General features: G+C 55.4%; 5 protein-coding genes across 5 annotated transcripts in view; 2 read left to right on the top strand and 3 right to left on the bottom strand.

The window, feature by feature from the left end:
• Positions 1-143: 143 nt before the first annotated feature.
• PHSY_004685 (hypothetical protein) lies at positions 144-2,489 on the bottom strand (the record flags this gene model as incomplete). Its single annotated transcript, XM_012335298.1, has 1 exon — positions 144-2,489. One exon carries the CDS (start codon positions 2,487-2,489, stop codon positions 144-146), a length of 2,346 nt encoding a protein of 781 aa, XP_012190688.1.
• An 878-nt stretch (positions 2,490-3,367) lies between these two features.
• PHSY_004684 (glycosyltransferase) lies at positions 3,368-4,678 on the top strand (the record flags this gene model as incomplete). The annotated part of the gene is made up of 1 exon (XM_012335297.1): positions 3,368-4,678. One exon carries the CDS (start codon positions 3,368-3,370, stop codon positions 4,676-4,678), a length of 1,311 nt encoding a protein of 436 aa, XP_012190687.1.
• Positions 4,679-4,921: 243 nt separating this feature from the next.
• On the bottom strand, positions 4,922-5,911 carry PHSY_004683 (hypothetical protein; the record flags this gene model as incomplete). The annotated part of the gene is made up of 1 exon (XM_012335296.1): positions 4,922-5,911. One exon carries the CDS (start codon positions 5,909-5,911, stop codon positions 4,922-4,924), a length of 990 nt encoding a protein of 329 aa, XP_012190686.1.
• Positions 5,912-6,634: 723 nt separating this feature from the next.
• On the bottom strand, positions 6,635-9,197 carry PHSY_004682 (hypothetical protein; the record flags this gene model as incomplete). Its single annotated transcript, XM_012335295.1, has 2 exons — positions 6,635-8,856; positions 8,948-9,197. 2 exons carry the CDS (start codon positions 9,195-9,197, stop codon positions 6,635-6,637), a joined length of 2,472 nt encoding a protein of 823 aa, XP_012190685.1.
• Positions 9,198-9,299: 102 nt separating this feature from the next.
• Positions 9,300-15,085, top strand: part of PHSY_004681 (hypothetical protein) — a gene marked incomplete at both ends in the record, with an annotated part of 9,112 nt that continues 3,326 nt past the window's right edge. Inside the window, 4 exons of the mRNA XM_012335294.1 lie at positions 9,300-9,368; positions 11,219-13,787; positions 14,206-14,320; positions 14,568-15,076. Of these exons, the coding sequence (XP_012190684.1) occupies positions 9,300-9,368; positions 11,219-13,787; positions 14,206-14,320; positions 14,568-15,076 (3,262 nt within the window). The remainder of the gene's footprint in view (positions 9,369-11,218; positions 13,788-14,205; positions 14,321-14,567; positions 15,077-15,085) is intronic.

Here is a 15,085-nt window from a genome sequence, read left to right as displayed (position 1 = left end):
TCAGCTGTTGTACAGATGTGTCTCGGAACTTTTAAGGCGAGTCCCGAAGACAAGAAAATACATTTATAGGCTCAAAAGGTTGTGCCATTCGATCCCGTCCAACGAAGTCGAGGAGGCTTGACGAACAACTACTCGAGGAGAAGTCACTTTAGCATTCGTTGAGTGAATCGCCCTCGGTCATTATTGGTGCGTTCCTTTGCCGGAACGGAAGTGTTGCGATGCTCTTGTTTGACTGTGTTGCAAAGCCGACCAAGACTGGTAGCGACCTCTATGCTGCCGTTGGCTTCGAGCTCGACAAAAACAGCTTTGACCCCATTCCTTTGCGTGGGGGCCGCCACGTGATCTTCATCGCTGGAAGAGCCGGTTAGGTCGATCAAAGTGTCCTCGAGCTTCACTCTGGACGATGGCGGCTCGTGGCGGTAACCGCTCCCATACAGCAAGGTTGTATCGGGGCCATCGTCTTCGCGTTCCCTCTTTGCTCGGTTCAGGGGCAAGTCCATGGACATGAGATTCGACCCGTAGACGTGCGTGATACTCGAGCTGCCTGCATGCTCGACGGGCGAGCTTGAACGACTCGATGCAGCCGACATTCCATCGCTCGACAAGGCGTATGTCGGTGATGCCCCGCGTCGACGCCGAATAGCTCGTGGCGTTTGCTCGGAAGAGCTGTCTTCGGTGACCGCAAGGCGGGATCGAGAGGAGGGATGGTATGGCGTAAGGCGCAAGGGAGGCGCCCAGTCGTTCGTTGCTTCTTCGTCGTCGGAACTTTCGTCCAGTGCCGCCGGGTGCAAGGCTGCTTGGCGAGATTGAGCAGTCTTACCGCGGACGACTTGATCCGCCCACCGAAGCTGCTTCGACAAAGACGCGTCGAACCTCATCTCCCTTTCTATTGATTTGAGCGAATTTGGAGCAATGCTTTCGACCAGATCTAGTGGGTCATTCTGCGAAAGCAATACCTCGCAATATCCTTGTGGAGGGAGCATGATACTGGATGCTGTGTGGTGTTTGCTGGCCCCCAAAGTGGATGAGCTGCCGGTGTGATAGTGTTGTGCCGATCGTATCCCCTCGTCGATCGCTCTGAGAGTCGGATCACCATGGCAATCGACGTCGATTGACAAGAGACCGGCAAGGTCCTGCTCTTCGTACGGCGCTGCGCGCAAGATGGCATCGTCAGCTTCCTGCTGTTGAGCCTCTTGTTCGACACGTCTCTGGAGTCGCTTGTGCAAATGGATCCAGGGCTCGTGCTCCTGTCCGTCCCCTGGCTGTACGATGAATGGATCGAACGTCTTTTGTTTGAGCTCAATCTGGCGCTTCGTACGTTTTCGTTGGTCAAGAAGAGGCAATTTGGGGTTGGCACTGTCTGATACGGGAATCCTGGGGATGGTTTTCGGAGCGGAAGCGATTTTGCCAAGTGCAGCAAAGATCTTCGAGGCTAGGTTTGGGTTGATCTCTGCTTTCTTGGGTCGCCAAATCTTTCGATTGTGGCTCGAGAGCATGACGTCGCTATGGTACTGCGCATGGTGCATTGCCAAAGCGTCGTAAGAGGTGATGGGTGCTTTATAGGAGCACTGATTGGCGATGCAAGCATATCTGAGTCCCATTTGACGCGTGAAGTGATCGTGCACCAAATGTGCAGCGAGGCCGGCGGAATCGTAGTGGCGATTGAAGCAGCTGTCCCACTTGCATGCGATCTTGGAATGTATGTCGTTGGTGTGAGAATGCTGCTGAGGCTCTGTGTGCTGCTGGAGCACATGTCGTGCAAGGAGGGTGGGTGTCATGAGGCGAGCATGACAATACTTGTGCCCGACAGGACCGAGTACACCCTTCTTGTCACGCAGACGCCATTTGCAGATGTAGAGATCGTGGTTGGACGGTGGGACGCGCTTGGACGACATGAATGCATCATCTCCAAAAGGGTCGGAGACATCGACCGGTTGATCATGATGGGCATTGCGGCTTCTGTGACTATGGCTACGGCTGCCGGTGGACAGGGCGCGAGACGAGGAAGAAGACGAAGAGGAGGGGCTCGAAGGTCGCCGCGAAAGCGGTGATGACGAGACCAAATTCGACAAGGAGGAAGACGGTTGAGGTCTATTGAGTTTGATCCGCGGGGCTGTTACCGGTTCGAACGCTGATGACGAAGAGGAAGCGGTCGGGATGCTGAGCCTTGACGAGGAAGCCTGTGGTAATCTTGACGATGAAGCTATTGATGAAGGCGACGAAGAGGAGGCGGAAGGCTTGTGGTTGGACGCTGATGAAGAAGGAACTCTTGTTGATGATGATGATGATGATGACGAGGATAATGATGATGATAATGACGATGATGGCACTGGGGGTGCGCTGCGCAGATTATCATAAGTGAGCGTCTGGCGCTGTTTCGATGGCGAATTCGAGACGGAGCGACGCTTGCTCTGATCACCATCGTTTGCTGGGATTAGGACCACGACCGAAGGCATATCCTTGTGCGATGCGGACGGTGGAGGTTTCATTGCAAGGGCAGAGGCTCGACCGTGGTGGCCATGCCGAGCCTCAAGAAGCGGCCTCGATGAGCGAGATTGTCGAGGTGATCAGCACGCGGCCCATCGTGTGGAAAGGTGCAGATAGAATAGCAAGAGTCGGAAAGCGGAGAGGACCCGTTCGGCGCGTGTTGGTCATGTCAAATTGATGGTCCTTGCTCACTCGCGTTCTAGTGGAGCGTGACGGGGTCTAGACTGTAATTATTTCACCGTCGTCCAAGAAGGATGCTGCGAAGTGTCACTCTTGTTCTTTCGGGCTTGAAAAAGAGAGCCTAAGCTTCTGTGCGAGGCTTGACGTGCCAGTGACACCCGTGCGCGGTTTCAGTGTGATTATTCTGGTTCGAAAAAAGGGTGCGGCTGTGAGTGAGTCGAGCAAGAGACTGGCTTGCTGCGAAATGCTGTGCTCCGCTGTGCCGATTCAAATTCTTCCAGTCGGAGTCTGATAAGCGCATGAATGGTCTCTTCTGCTGGTCAAAGCTTGGCAGTCGAGTCGAATCCCCTCCTCTTGCCACCACCTCCATCTCTGCCAAGTCTTTGATCGCATCGGGACATTCCGATCACCAAAGACATATTGTCAGCAACTCGATCAATCGGAAGCTGATCCATCTCCTTTCATCTCTCATGCACGGTGCTGGTCGCCACGCCGTATCTCGGTCAAGCCTCGTTGTTGACAACCGCCTCGGTTGATCCGTTGATCTTCCGAGCTATCGCCAAACCCACTTCATCGACTGCTTCTCCTCCCACTCGGACTTCCTCGTGCAGTCTCATTGCACACGTATCGGCCTCTCCCCGCGCAGATCAGCACCAGTGATTGCTCGCCACTTTGCTGTCAGAGGCGGCAAGAAGGCACCATGGCGTCGGGATTCCTCGATGCTCTCTTCCGTCGCCCGCAGAGGCTGATCCTGCTGGTCACCATCTTCCTTTTCCTCCTCACCTTCTCTACCTACGTCTCCTTCTCGTCCACTGGCGCCCAGAATGTTCGCGATCGATGGAATTCGCTCCCCGCCTTCTCCAACCCCTGGCAGTCTCCCAACAAAGGCGCATCTTCCTACACGCCCCCGAGCTCGGTCGCTGATATGTACACACACAACCCTGGCACTCCATCTTCCATCGACGAGCTCTCCAAATGGGCTCAGACCGGAGACGACGGCAACCTCTACCCTCCCACCTTTATCCCGCAAATGGCCAACCAGGGCCCACGCGCCAAAGCTGGTTTCATCGTCCTCGTCCGAAACGCCGAGCTTCAAGGCATGCGCGAGTCGATGCGAGACGTCGAGGAGAAGTTCAACCGCAAGTACGGCTATCCTTGGATCTTTCTCAACAACGAACCTTTCACCGAAGAATTCAAGCGCGGCGTTCGACAGATGACCCGCAGCGAATGTCGTTTCGGTTTGATCCCCAAAGAGCACTGGGGCTACCCTGAATGGATCAGCCAGGAGAAGGCTGCCGAGACCCGCGTCAAGATGAAGGACATCATCTACGGCTCCTCCGAAAGCTACCGTCACATGTGCCGATACCAGTCTGGCTTCTTCTTCCGCCACGAACTCACCCTCGACCTTGACTACTACTGGCGTGTCGAGCCAGGCATCAAGCTCTACTGCGACATCGACTACGATCCTTTCGTATTTATGCAGATGAACAACAAAACATACGGGTTCACCATGGCGCTCTACGAGTATCACGACACTGTTCCGACTCTATGGGACGAGACGAAAAAGTTCATCGCTGCGCATCCCGACTATCTTGCCAAGAACAACGGTCTGCATTTTATGACCGACGAGCCGGAAAAATTGCTCGAACCTGGATGGAACATGTGCCACATGTGGTCAAACTTCGAAATCGGTGACCTTCGCTTCTGGCGCTCACAACAGTACATGGACTACTTCACCTGGCTCGACAAGGCAGGAGGATTCTTCTACGAGCGATGGGGAGATGCTCCTGTGCACTCCATCGCAGTGGTTCTGTTGCTGGACAAGAGTCGCTTGCATCACTTTGACGACATTGGGTACTTCCACAACCCCTGGAACCACTGCCCTGCCAATCGCAAGAAGTATCACGACACGGGTAGGTGCAACTGCGATCCAAAGCAGTCGTTCGACCGTGAAGGTTACTCCTGTCTGCCAAAGTGGTGGCGCGGAGCTGTTGAGGGTGAGCCGAAGTAGAACTTTTCAGCCTGGCTTCGATCAAGGACTCCATTAGGTCGCGCGGAGCCTTATGTGACACCGTGCGGGAGTACGACAGTGGACATATCAATCTCGTATCTTTCCCTTACATTTCTCAATCAAACTTGCATCACTGTAATTCGACTGTGACACCTGCCGAGACGGGCCCGGCGGTGTGATGAAGGACCACGGATGAGCGACGTCCCACCCGCACAGGTCGGGTTCGCTCCGATTACACCCGACTCATTGCTGTACAAGATGACGGTAGAAAGCGTCCACCACACCGGGATGACTCCTAACCAGTCCTCTCCAATTGATCCAGCCGAACGGTTCATCCCCTCTCGCATACAGATCTCCCCGCGGAACATCGCTGATGATCTCCCCGCCGTTTCTCTTCGACTCTGCCTGCTTCCAAGTATCCACAAGCTCCTTGCTGAATCGTTCCGAATCCAGTGGTTTGAGGAAAGTGTTAAGAGCGGGGGAGCTGAAGAAGGCGATTGAAAAGCGATCCTTTTGGGCGTCAGGATTGGAAACGACACGGTGGGTGGCAGATTGAACAATGCCGTTGGTCAAGTGTTCTACCTGTTGACCAAAGTTGACGATGATCGAGTTGTCGACGTGCGGGATGGAGATCCAGTTCCCGGCAAAATCTTGTCCTTCGAGACCGCCAACTTCGGAGGAAGGGGCTAGGAGAGTGAGCCAGCCGCTGTCTTTGTGCGCTCCGACGCCTTGGGTGCTGGTGGGATCGTGGCGGTGAATTCCGTCGACGGTGGTTCCGGTGGGGTAGCGAATGGTTTTCATCCGTGCGTAGGGTAGAGGACCCAGTGCGTTGAGAGATGCCTCGGCTGCGGTCGTTTTCCCGGTGAGAAATTGGGATAGTTCACCCTCGTCAACACCTAGGGCGAGTTCGATCGCTCGAGTGAGTTGATTCGAGATCTCCTCCGCGGTCTCGAACCAATCCAACACAATACTACGATGTCCATCCAACACTTCGTCCGGTAGGAACTGGTTCGGTCCGTACAGGTTCAAGAATGGCCATCGCTCCAATGGTCCTTCGTCCTTGATGGGCTCGACTTCAGGGGCATAATCCACTTGATCCCTCAAATCCTGCTTTTGCTGCGTACGTTCGTCTCCAAACTTGCAATACCCTCGAAAATGTCGACTCGAATCCATATCGATCCTCATTCGGGTCGAGAGAGGTAGAGAGAAGAAGCGCGATACGAGCGAAAACATTCGGTCGCGCTTGGTCGAGAGCGGCGTGTCATGGAGGTAGAAGAATCCGATCCCTACCATGGCTGAGCGGAGTGAGGAGACGAAGCGGAGGGAGGACGGGGAGTGTGGGTTGAGCGGATCCCATAGCGAGTAGTCGAGGTGGTAGTCGGTGAATGATGACAGGGATCGCTGAGCCGGAGTGGAGACGTTTGGTGCGTCCTTGGAAGAGGTTGCGTTAGGTGCAGGAGTGGAAGCGACAGCTGTCGGCGCCATGACAGGCGAAGCGTGGCCGATAGGATCCGCGGCAGATATATCTGAGCGCGCTGCTTGCAGTGGTCGGTTGATGCGATCGACCTCCAGCAGTAGACTGAGCAGTGAGCCGTGTCAAGTCGGATAGAGATTGTGTTCTGATGTGATGTTGTGATGGTGACAAGAAGCGGGACTTTGTGGTGTCCTCCCCGGCACAGTGTGGAGAATCTTGGAGGACGTGCGCCGCAACTTGAGATGTGCGGATTTACGCCTTTTTTTGGCGTGAGCGGTTGCAGCCAGTCAAGTAGCGCAACGAAACAAGACGTGCTCTGCTGCCGGATTGGCATCACCATTCTCCGCTCACGCCAGGGTCCTAAATTGCCTCTCAAGCTTGTCCTCTCACAAGCGTCAGGGGCGCCGTGATCGTGGTATAACTGAGTCCATTGATTCATACGGTGGAGGAAAATTAGCTACATGAAAAGCATGTTGAGACTTTTACAGTCGAGTAGCCTTGTAGAAACTAGCATACATATTGACGTTATCAATTGGCTTGCCAGTCTCTCGGATGTGAACGGGCTCGACCTTGAAACCCATCTTTTCGAACCTCTGGTTGTACCACGGCCTCTTCGCCGCACTTCTGTAGAACACGGCACCGCCACTTCGGACAACGCGTGACAGCTCGCAGATCTCCCGGTCGAGATCCGAGACCGACTTGTCCGAGTCCTTGCGCGCCTGCTTGATTGTCGGTGCGGGTCTGGAAGCGGGGACGGGGTCGAACCAATCCATGTGGTCCATGGTGATGGCCCTCGTCAAAGCGCCGTCTTCGAAACCGCGGAGGACATTGACGATCGAGTCAGTGTGAAGACGGAACGAGTCGAGACCATCTTCGAGCGCCTGCTTCTTGAGTGCGGCGAATCCATCGGGTTTGAGGTAGAGCGGGCAGCTCTGCTTGGTGTATTTGTGCAAGAGGCACAGTTGATAGTGGTAGTTGTCGTTCTTGATCAGGCTGCGACTGGGGATAGAGTCGAGCGTGTCGATGGCGAACTGCTCGGCCGAGATTCCTTCATCGAGGAAGATTTGGTACTGGTTCATGGGAACACCCAGGGCGTTCCACAGGAAGGCGGGGTTGGAAAGGAAGAGGCGGATCAGAGGCTTGTTGATCAGAGTAGAGCGGAGCTTCTTGTTCCAAACGTCTTGCTGCTCTTCAACCGAATTGGCGGTGCACATCTTCTCGACCCATCGTCGTACACCAGTCACGGTGAAGGCGAACTTGGCGAGTCGCAAAGCGTGACCAGAGTATCCGCGGAAGTAGAAGGCCTTGTCGAAAGCACGAGTGTTGAGCCTCCAGAACTGGTACGCATGCGAAGAGAGGTAAGGCGAGATCTTGCTGTCGAGCAGCTCGCGGAAGTTGTCGATACGACCCTCGCCGAACATCTGCCACATCTCGTCGTACGTGAGCGAGGCAATGCAGGCCAGCTTGAGTTCGAGCAAGTGTCCCTGGCATGGGTTCATGTCGACAGCGTGGATCCTGCGCGGCTTACCAGCAACGGCGTAGTGGAGTGCATTGTCACCGGCCGAAGTGATGCAGAGGATCGAATCGTCCTTGCCCAGGTTGAGGTGCTGCATGTCGACGTAGGGATCTTCCCAGGTGAAACCGTAGATCCAGGTGCGGAACATGTCGCTGAATTCATTGTCAACGAAGGGAAGACGCCATTGTCGCTTTTGGTAGTGGAACGAGCTCAGAGGGAAGTGAGGCCCGATGTCGAGCTTGAGAGGTCGGTCAGAGTCGGCGTCGCTCTCAGTGGTCGCTTCCGAGACCCTTCGTCGGATGAGCCTGCGAGCTGGCTCGAATCGGCTGCTGGCATCTTGGCTGGCGTCAACGCCCGTGGAGGTTGCCGAAGGCTTCTTGGAGAGCGTCTCTTCATCGTGCATAAAGGCGAGCTCAGGAAAGGAAGGCGGCACAACGACGCGGTTGCCCGACTCGACCTCGAAAGCTTGAAGTGCCTTGTTGGTGTCGCGTTCGCGAGAAACGCCGAGCCAGATGTAGTAGGGAATTCGAACGATGAATGGAATGATAAAGTTGTTGCGTCCGTTGTAGCACTTGATGGTTCCGAACTTGTGCTCGAGGTAGTCGCGACGAGCAGGGTGCAGTTCGATGTGGTCGAGCGAGAACCACATGCTCCAGAACCAGCGGCTGAGCCAGCCGCACTGACGTCGGGTGTCACCGCCAATCATGGGGCTCTTTTCGGTAGAGGCGCTCTTGCCAGAAACGTAAAAGTCAACAACGCCGAAGACACCCGTGACGGGGTCGAGGAACTCGTTGATACGGTCGAGTACGGCGTAAAAGGGAGGAATCATCGAAATCGAGTAGCTGCAGGTGAACAGATCCACTTTTTGTCCGGCGGCAAGACCAGGCATGTTGAACTGGCTGGCGTCTTGACAGAGGACCTGTACATTCTTGAACCCCTTGGCAGCGAATCGCTTGCGGGCGACCTCGAGAAGCGGCTCGCATAGGTCAATCAGGTAGACCTGGGAGAGCTGATCTATGGGAAAATGCTCGTTCATCTGCTCAATGTTCCAGCCAGTACCACCACCGATGTCGACCCAGACAAGAGGCTTTCCAGGATTGGAAGCCTGCATGTCGCGGAGCTGAGCAGCACAAAGCTTGAGCATGGTGGTTCGGCCCTTGAGGAGCCCGGAGCGAGTAGCATCGTAGACTGTAGAGAAAGCCAAGGAGCAAGTGGGAAGATCAGCATTCATACTCAGTCTCTCGAATTTGGTAGGGCTCGGATCTTATTCAGCACTTACCACTGGCTTGGTTCTGGTAGAACTTGTCGAGACGTTCAGCCTGGTTGGCGGTTTTTCCGAGAGGCTGGAGGAAGCAGGTGTAGCTGAAAACGAGGATGTCGCGGACTTTCTGGCTGACAGCGGCAGCCACACCGACAAGGGTGATGAAAGCGGTAGCCACAGCGGTCATGTTAACCAGAGGGGCAGGAGCAAGGTGGTAGAGATGTGCCAAAGGTGTAGCAGCTACGTGTTGCTCGACGAAGTTGAACATCTTGGCACAAATGTGTGACGAATGATGAAAATGAGGTGAGCGATGAACGGCTGAGAACAGAAAGACTCGTTCAGAGAATTGGCAATTTGACGATCGCAGCAGATGCGGGGAAGTGACAGCTGGAACGAAGGTTCAGCTGTAGCGGGAACTTCTTTGCGACTGGAGCCGAGGGTAAGTATCGCAGCGTTGAGCTGTGACAGGGGAGGATGAGGTTGAACAAGGCCTAGAGGGGAGGCACGCGATGAGTTGATGGTCGGGAAGGGGAATATACAACACTGAAAGAAGATCTTCTTAAAGGAAGGGACGTCCAAGGCAGGAGGTAACGCACGGGGAGCCTCGCCAGCTGGAGGCATTGGAGGAATGTTCATGTGAGGACCGGCCACACTTGCTGGGTGGCGCGTGGCATGGCACAAGCTCCTGGATCAAAGGGCAACTGGCTCGAAGCTCGTCGGACGACATGCCCGCTGCCGCTCGTGTGCGTGGCTTCCAAAGAAACACTTTCATACCAGATACACACGCGCGGCGTGGACCCCGTCGCTGCTGCAGGACTTGCTCCCACCCTCTCCGAGGTGTGTGAAGCTCGCACAGGCCAGTCTCGACAAGGCATCCGAAGTGCCCAATTATCTACAGTGGTCGAAGAGGACCGCTCGAGACAGACGCGGGGCGTGTAGGAAGTTCGTGAGGCAGAGACTAGCAACGGACAAAGGATTAGACTCACGTCGGCTGTCGCTTTTCCTTTCAGCTGTGTGCTTGACCTTGGCTGCTCGTGCCGTGGCTCAAGAGGGCGGCGACGGTCTCCAGCTCATTCGCGCTGCAATTTGAGCCAGTCGAAGGCCGCAAGCTTGTGTTGAACTGGTTGCATTGTTGAGAAGATTGTATACGGTGACCAGAACCGATGTACGAGAAGGAACGTGCGGAGGAGCCTAAATTTTCAACAGGTCGGCAATCAAGGAAACTCGCGGCTGCAAGGGCTGCCGTGTTCTGCCATCATGCAGGTGAGAGCTTCTTGTCTCACGTCGACCCTGAACGCTCTTGGAATGACTTTGCCGGTCGCTCAGTCGGCCATCCTTCCAAGCCCTCGGGAGCGCTCAGATATGGTCACACGAAGAGAAAGCTCAGCAACCCGTATCCGCGAGCAAGTGAGGTGAATACGACAAGACCCGTAAACATGATGGGCAACGGTTGCCGCCGTGGTACGGTGCGATGCACAGAGATCGGTACAGAGAGCAGCGGCTAATGCGGAGCGCAGTGTGACACGAGGCAATTCTTCTCGTGGAGCTTGCACGTTCGCTCGGCAGTGCGAGACTGGTCCGTGCTGAATTAAAGTGGGAACGTGTTCACTCGAGCTGTTGCAAAATTCGCCGTCCGCTCATGCACGTCCAAAGATGCAAGCAACCCTGCGAGCTCCGTTGAACCCTGCTTTTGTCCAAATACAAGGTTTGAGCGTAAGCTCGCTCGCTCTCTACGAGCAAAACTGTGAACGGCAGCAACTGGGATATCGCATTGTGACAAGAGTTATTGTTGCGAAGCTTGCCGGAGAGCTTAAACGAAGTATAGGAGACTGACTGCAGTAGAGGATCTTCCACGTCATTCCGCTTGTGACAACTGTGGATGGTTGCTTCAGGCAACAGATTGCTTTCGGGAAGGTGGTAAGCCGTCTCTACCTGGGCACGGCTGTCATGGTGTTGTCACGACATTTCTCGGTGGACAACCTCTGAGAATGAGACTAGGCTCGAGAAAATACTCTATTGTTTGATTTTCTCCGAACGAACAATTTCAATCTTGATCTCAACACGATCTCACAAATCGGCTTTCGATCTCGTTTTGGACGAGGTCAGGCGAGAGGTGACAGTTTCGTCACGCAGACTAGTCGAGCCAGGATTCTCAGCTCCGAGACCTCTTGCCCCGCTACCATCCCCTCCTTCGTCACTGCGACTGTATCAAAGATGGAGATCGACTTTGCCAATCGCGATCAGGCGGCTCAAGCGGCAGGCGAGCCCATCGCTTTTCCCCTTCTCCAGCTCATCAGCGAAGCTCGCAACGAGCACGGTATGCGACAGCAGGACTTCGCCCGCTACCGACGATATTGCGCCTCCAAGTCCCACCGCTTGCGAGAACTTCTTTCCATCACTCATGCCGATGCCTCTCACAAGGTCGACGCTAAGAAAACCAAGGGCGCAAAAGCTGCCAGGGGCAAGAAGCCTAAGAAGGCTCAGCAGGCTGCTGCTCAGAGTGCAGACGCCAAAGGCCACGGAAACGTCTTCACCGCCAAAAAACTCGACATTGCTCAGGTTGCCGATGCTCGTCCCGCTCATCTTCTTCTCTTCGAGGCCGAACGAGCATGGGCGTATTCACAGGAGCTCCGAGCCGAAGCCTTTGACGACGAGGCCAACCCCCAGTTGCGCAAACGCGGCATCTCCAGGCTTCGACGTGCCGAGCAGTGGTCCGACTCCCTTTACAAGCTTGTGCAGGCGCTCTCGGCTCGATTCGACGTCTACGCTCGCGCCGAGACGGCTGCCTATCTGCTCATCGTCAAGGCCACCACCGCTTTCGACCGCTCCCAGTCCGAAAAGGCTCTCCAGACGCTCTCCGTCGCCCGCAAGCTGCTGAATGCCATCGCATCCAACAGTGCTACCAGCCGCGCAGAGGCGCTCGCCAACAGCTTCGTCGATGCTGGCGAAGCTCAGATGCGCTACTCAGCCTACCAGCTTGGCAACTCGGAGCAGGACATGGACAAGATCGCTGCCTCCACAGCCACAACCGAAATCTGCGAACAGATCCTGCCCGGGCACGCCCAGCTCGTGCAGGAGCTGGCTTCCGCCAAGGAAAAGGCTGGAAGCACCAAGAAGCAGGCGCTTTCGCTCAACTGGCATGGACGTGACATTCCAGTGCGAAACCCTGAGTTGCTGGACACCATCGTTGCCGCTCAATCTGAGGAGGCTTCCCTGCGTGAGTCGGTCAAAGTCGAGGCTATCAGCGACAAGGCCGCTGAAGCTGCTTTCGCCGCTGATCGCAAGTCCAAGTCTGCTCTCCCTGAAAGCAAAGATGGCAAGCGTGTTCGTCTCTCGCATGCCCAGCGAAAGGCCAAGAAGCGCGAAATCGCCCAGGGAGAATCTTCGGCCGATGGTGCCCGCAGCGCTGCCAACACCGCTACAGCACGACTCGGCAAAGGTGGTCGCACCGAGCTCGATCCCTTCGATCGCGCCCTCAGTGCCTTCACGGATGCCGAGGACGTCGCACGCAAACTTGTCGAGGACAATGCCGAGGCGCTCTCCAAGAGCCACTCGGCCAGGTACGAGACTGCTAGTAAGGATCTGCAAACCGCCCACGATCTCATCTTTTACCGTCTGCTCGCCCTTCGTGTCTGGCGCAACTTGCGCCTCGTTGCTGAAGTCGAGCGACGTGCCGAGAAGCGTGAAAAGCGCGCCATGTCTGGCGTCGAAGCGCGACTCAAGGGCAAAGCCAATCTTTCCTCCGCCTCGGCGGCTCAGAAGCGCAGTCACAAGAGCAAAGGCAAGCAGCAGAAGCTCCAAGAAGCTATTGCAGCCAAGAAGGCGCGAGGTCCTCGCAAGAATCCCCCTGGATCGCGTGCCAAGATGCCCCGCACCACCCCTCGCTCTCACGCACGCAAGCCGGCCAGGAGCGGCACCAGGAAGCTACGAACCCGTCAGGCTCTTGCTCGCGAGAACCGTGCTCGTGCCATCGCTGCGCAAAAGTCCAAGCGTCGCGGTGCGCGAGCCGTGCCATCGCTCGCCAAGCTTCTCGATGCTGCCGAGACGAGTCTCGTCGCAATGGGCTCGATCGGTCTCATCGAATCCGAGCCGGACGTCTCGAGTCTGGTCGAAGCCAAGGCGGCCTGGTTCCGAAGCGAGATCCTCCGTCACCTCGCCCGCGCCTTTTCGCTGTCGGGCGCTCACGCCGAAGCTGTGCTGCTGCTGACCCGCGCTCAGCTGTACATTCGACAGGCACGCCAAGCCGCCGATCTGGCTGAAGACGTCGACGAAGAGGATGCCGACTTCCCACCTCGTCTCAAGTCGAGCGATGGTCCCGATGCCGTCTTTGACCACTCGGATCAGGCGCTCGAGAGCCTCAAATGCGGAGTGCAGAAGTCGCTCCTCAAGGCTCAGCAAAGCAAACGCAAGTCGCGCGTCGGCAAAGGCAAGGCCAGCTCGTCCATGTCCGACTCGCGTGCTGGTCAAGCACTCCAAGAATTGGCACGAAAGTACATTGACTTCGACCCCGTTTCGCTGCAAGAAGCTCAAAAGGTGCCGGAAGATGTCAAGGTAGAGTACGAGAGGGAGCAGCAAGCCGCTTTGAACCCCACCGCTGCCCAAACGCAAGCCAAGGCGTCCAAAGCACCTAGCAAGTCCAAGCCGGCTGCCACTTCCGTGGCTAAAGCCGTCAAGGCAGAACCAGTGCAGCCGGTCGCCGACGAGGAGGCCGGCGAAGCGGAGCACTTTGAGGATCACGACGACGATGAGGACGATTCCGATGATGAGGGTGACTACTCGTTGGCCTACGACCCAGCAAATGCACTCGCCGAGGAGGAGGAAGCCAGGTTGGAAGCCGAAGCCGCCGCTAAGAAGAAAGGTTGGCTCGGCGGTTGGTTCGGTCGTGCCTAACTTTGTGGTGCATAAGAAGGAATCTTATGCTTGCACCCCAATATGGCCGTCTTCTTCCTGCATCATATCTCCACTCTGTACTCACTCACGCTGTCATCAATCATTTGCCAAGAAATCAAACATGTCTGACACCCAGTCCAGACAATCAGAGGCGCTACAAACACTTCAATTGCTGCAAAAGCCATCCACGCTGCAAACGCTGCTGAAGCCCGAGCCAGGGCAAGGCTTGAATATTCCCTGAACAGATTTGCCAAAAAACTAGATGTCTTCTCAGATCTAGGTCCCGGCAGAAACTTATGGGGCTCAGCCCTGTGTGTTGGCATTCACAAGCAGAACAATTAATCTGAACAAGTGCTCTGAAAGGCCCTGCAAGCTTTCCCTTGTAGCCTTCGCTGTCCAGGATCCTAGCAGCCCCACCGACGTTGAAGCACATCTTGCTTCCAATGCTCGACTCTTTCAGAATATGTCATCCCTACTTGCAGATGCATGTTGTTGTCCAAGGTAGGAGCGAGCACATGACGATGCCTCTGGTACGAGACGTTTGGTGAAGGTCTCATATGCACAGATTGCTGTCGAAATAAGTTTCAGGGCTGCTTATTGTGTCTACAAGACCCTTTGATGTCACATTTGCTGAGCTTCCAATGTGGACATCATGATGGCTGGTCTTCAACACATACGCCATCCAAACACAGTCTGGAAGTTTGGGCTTTTGCCAATTTTCAAGACAGGCTGTTTGCCAACGACGCAGATCTTGTGTTCTCAATTTGGCAGCTCTTCGTCCATCAGCTGCATTCACCTTCAAGAACGCTCGTGAAAGGCTGCAGATTCTTGCCATTACGTCTTTGGTGCTCTTTGGTGCCATGCGTGCTGGTGACATCTGCCCAGATGCAGGATACCCGAATCACTTCACCGTGCAATGGAAGCGCATCCTCTTCTTTGTCCATCAGGTCAATGGCCAAATGACTTTGGCAGTCATCATTACCCTCCGATACCTGAAAGGTGAGAAGTTTGACCACAACAAGCTTCGTCAGGTTCTCCTCAACTCAAGGCCTGATATCCCCACTCGCGTTGATCCTGTTCGACTCCTTGCAATTCTTGCTTGCTGCGATGCTGCAATGTTGGATGTGACCCATCCTGCACACTTGGAGGTCTCGGGCATGGCACCCTCCAACCTCGACCCTTCCACCAAGCGCTTTGAATTTGAGATCAGTCCCAACCTCAAGGAGACTACTGTCTTCCGCACAGTCAATCGGACTGGTGGAGAAT

The sequence above is a fragment of the Pseudozyma hubeiensis genome (genome assembly GCF_000403515.1).
Source record: "Pseudozyma hubeiensis SY62 DNA, scaffold: PHS45, whole genome shotgun sequence".
NCBI classification, from domain to species: Eukaryota; Fungi; Basidiomycota; class Ustilaginomycetes; order Ustilaginales; family Ustilaginaceae; genus Pseudozyma; species Pseudozyma hubeiensis.
This window is presented reverse-complemented; position numbering and strand designations above follow the sequence as displayed.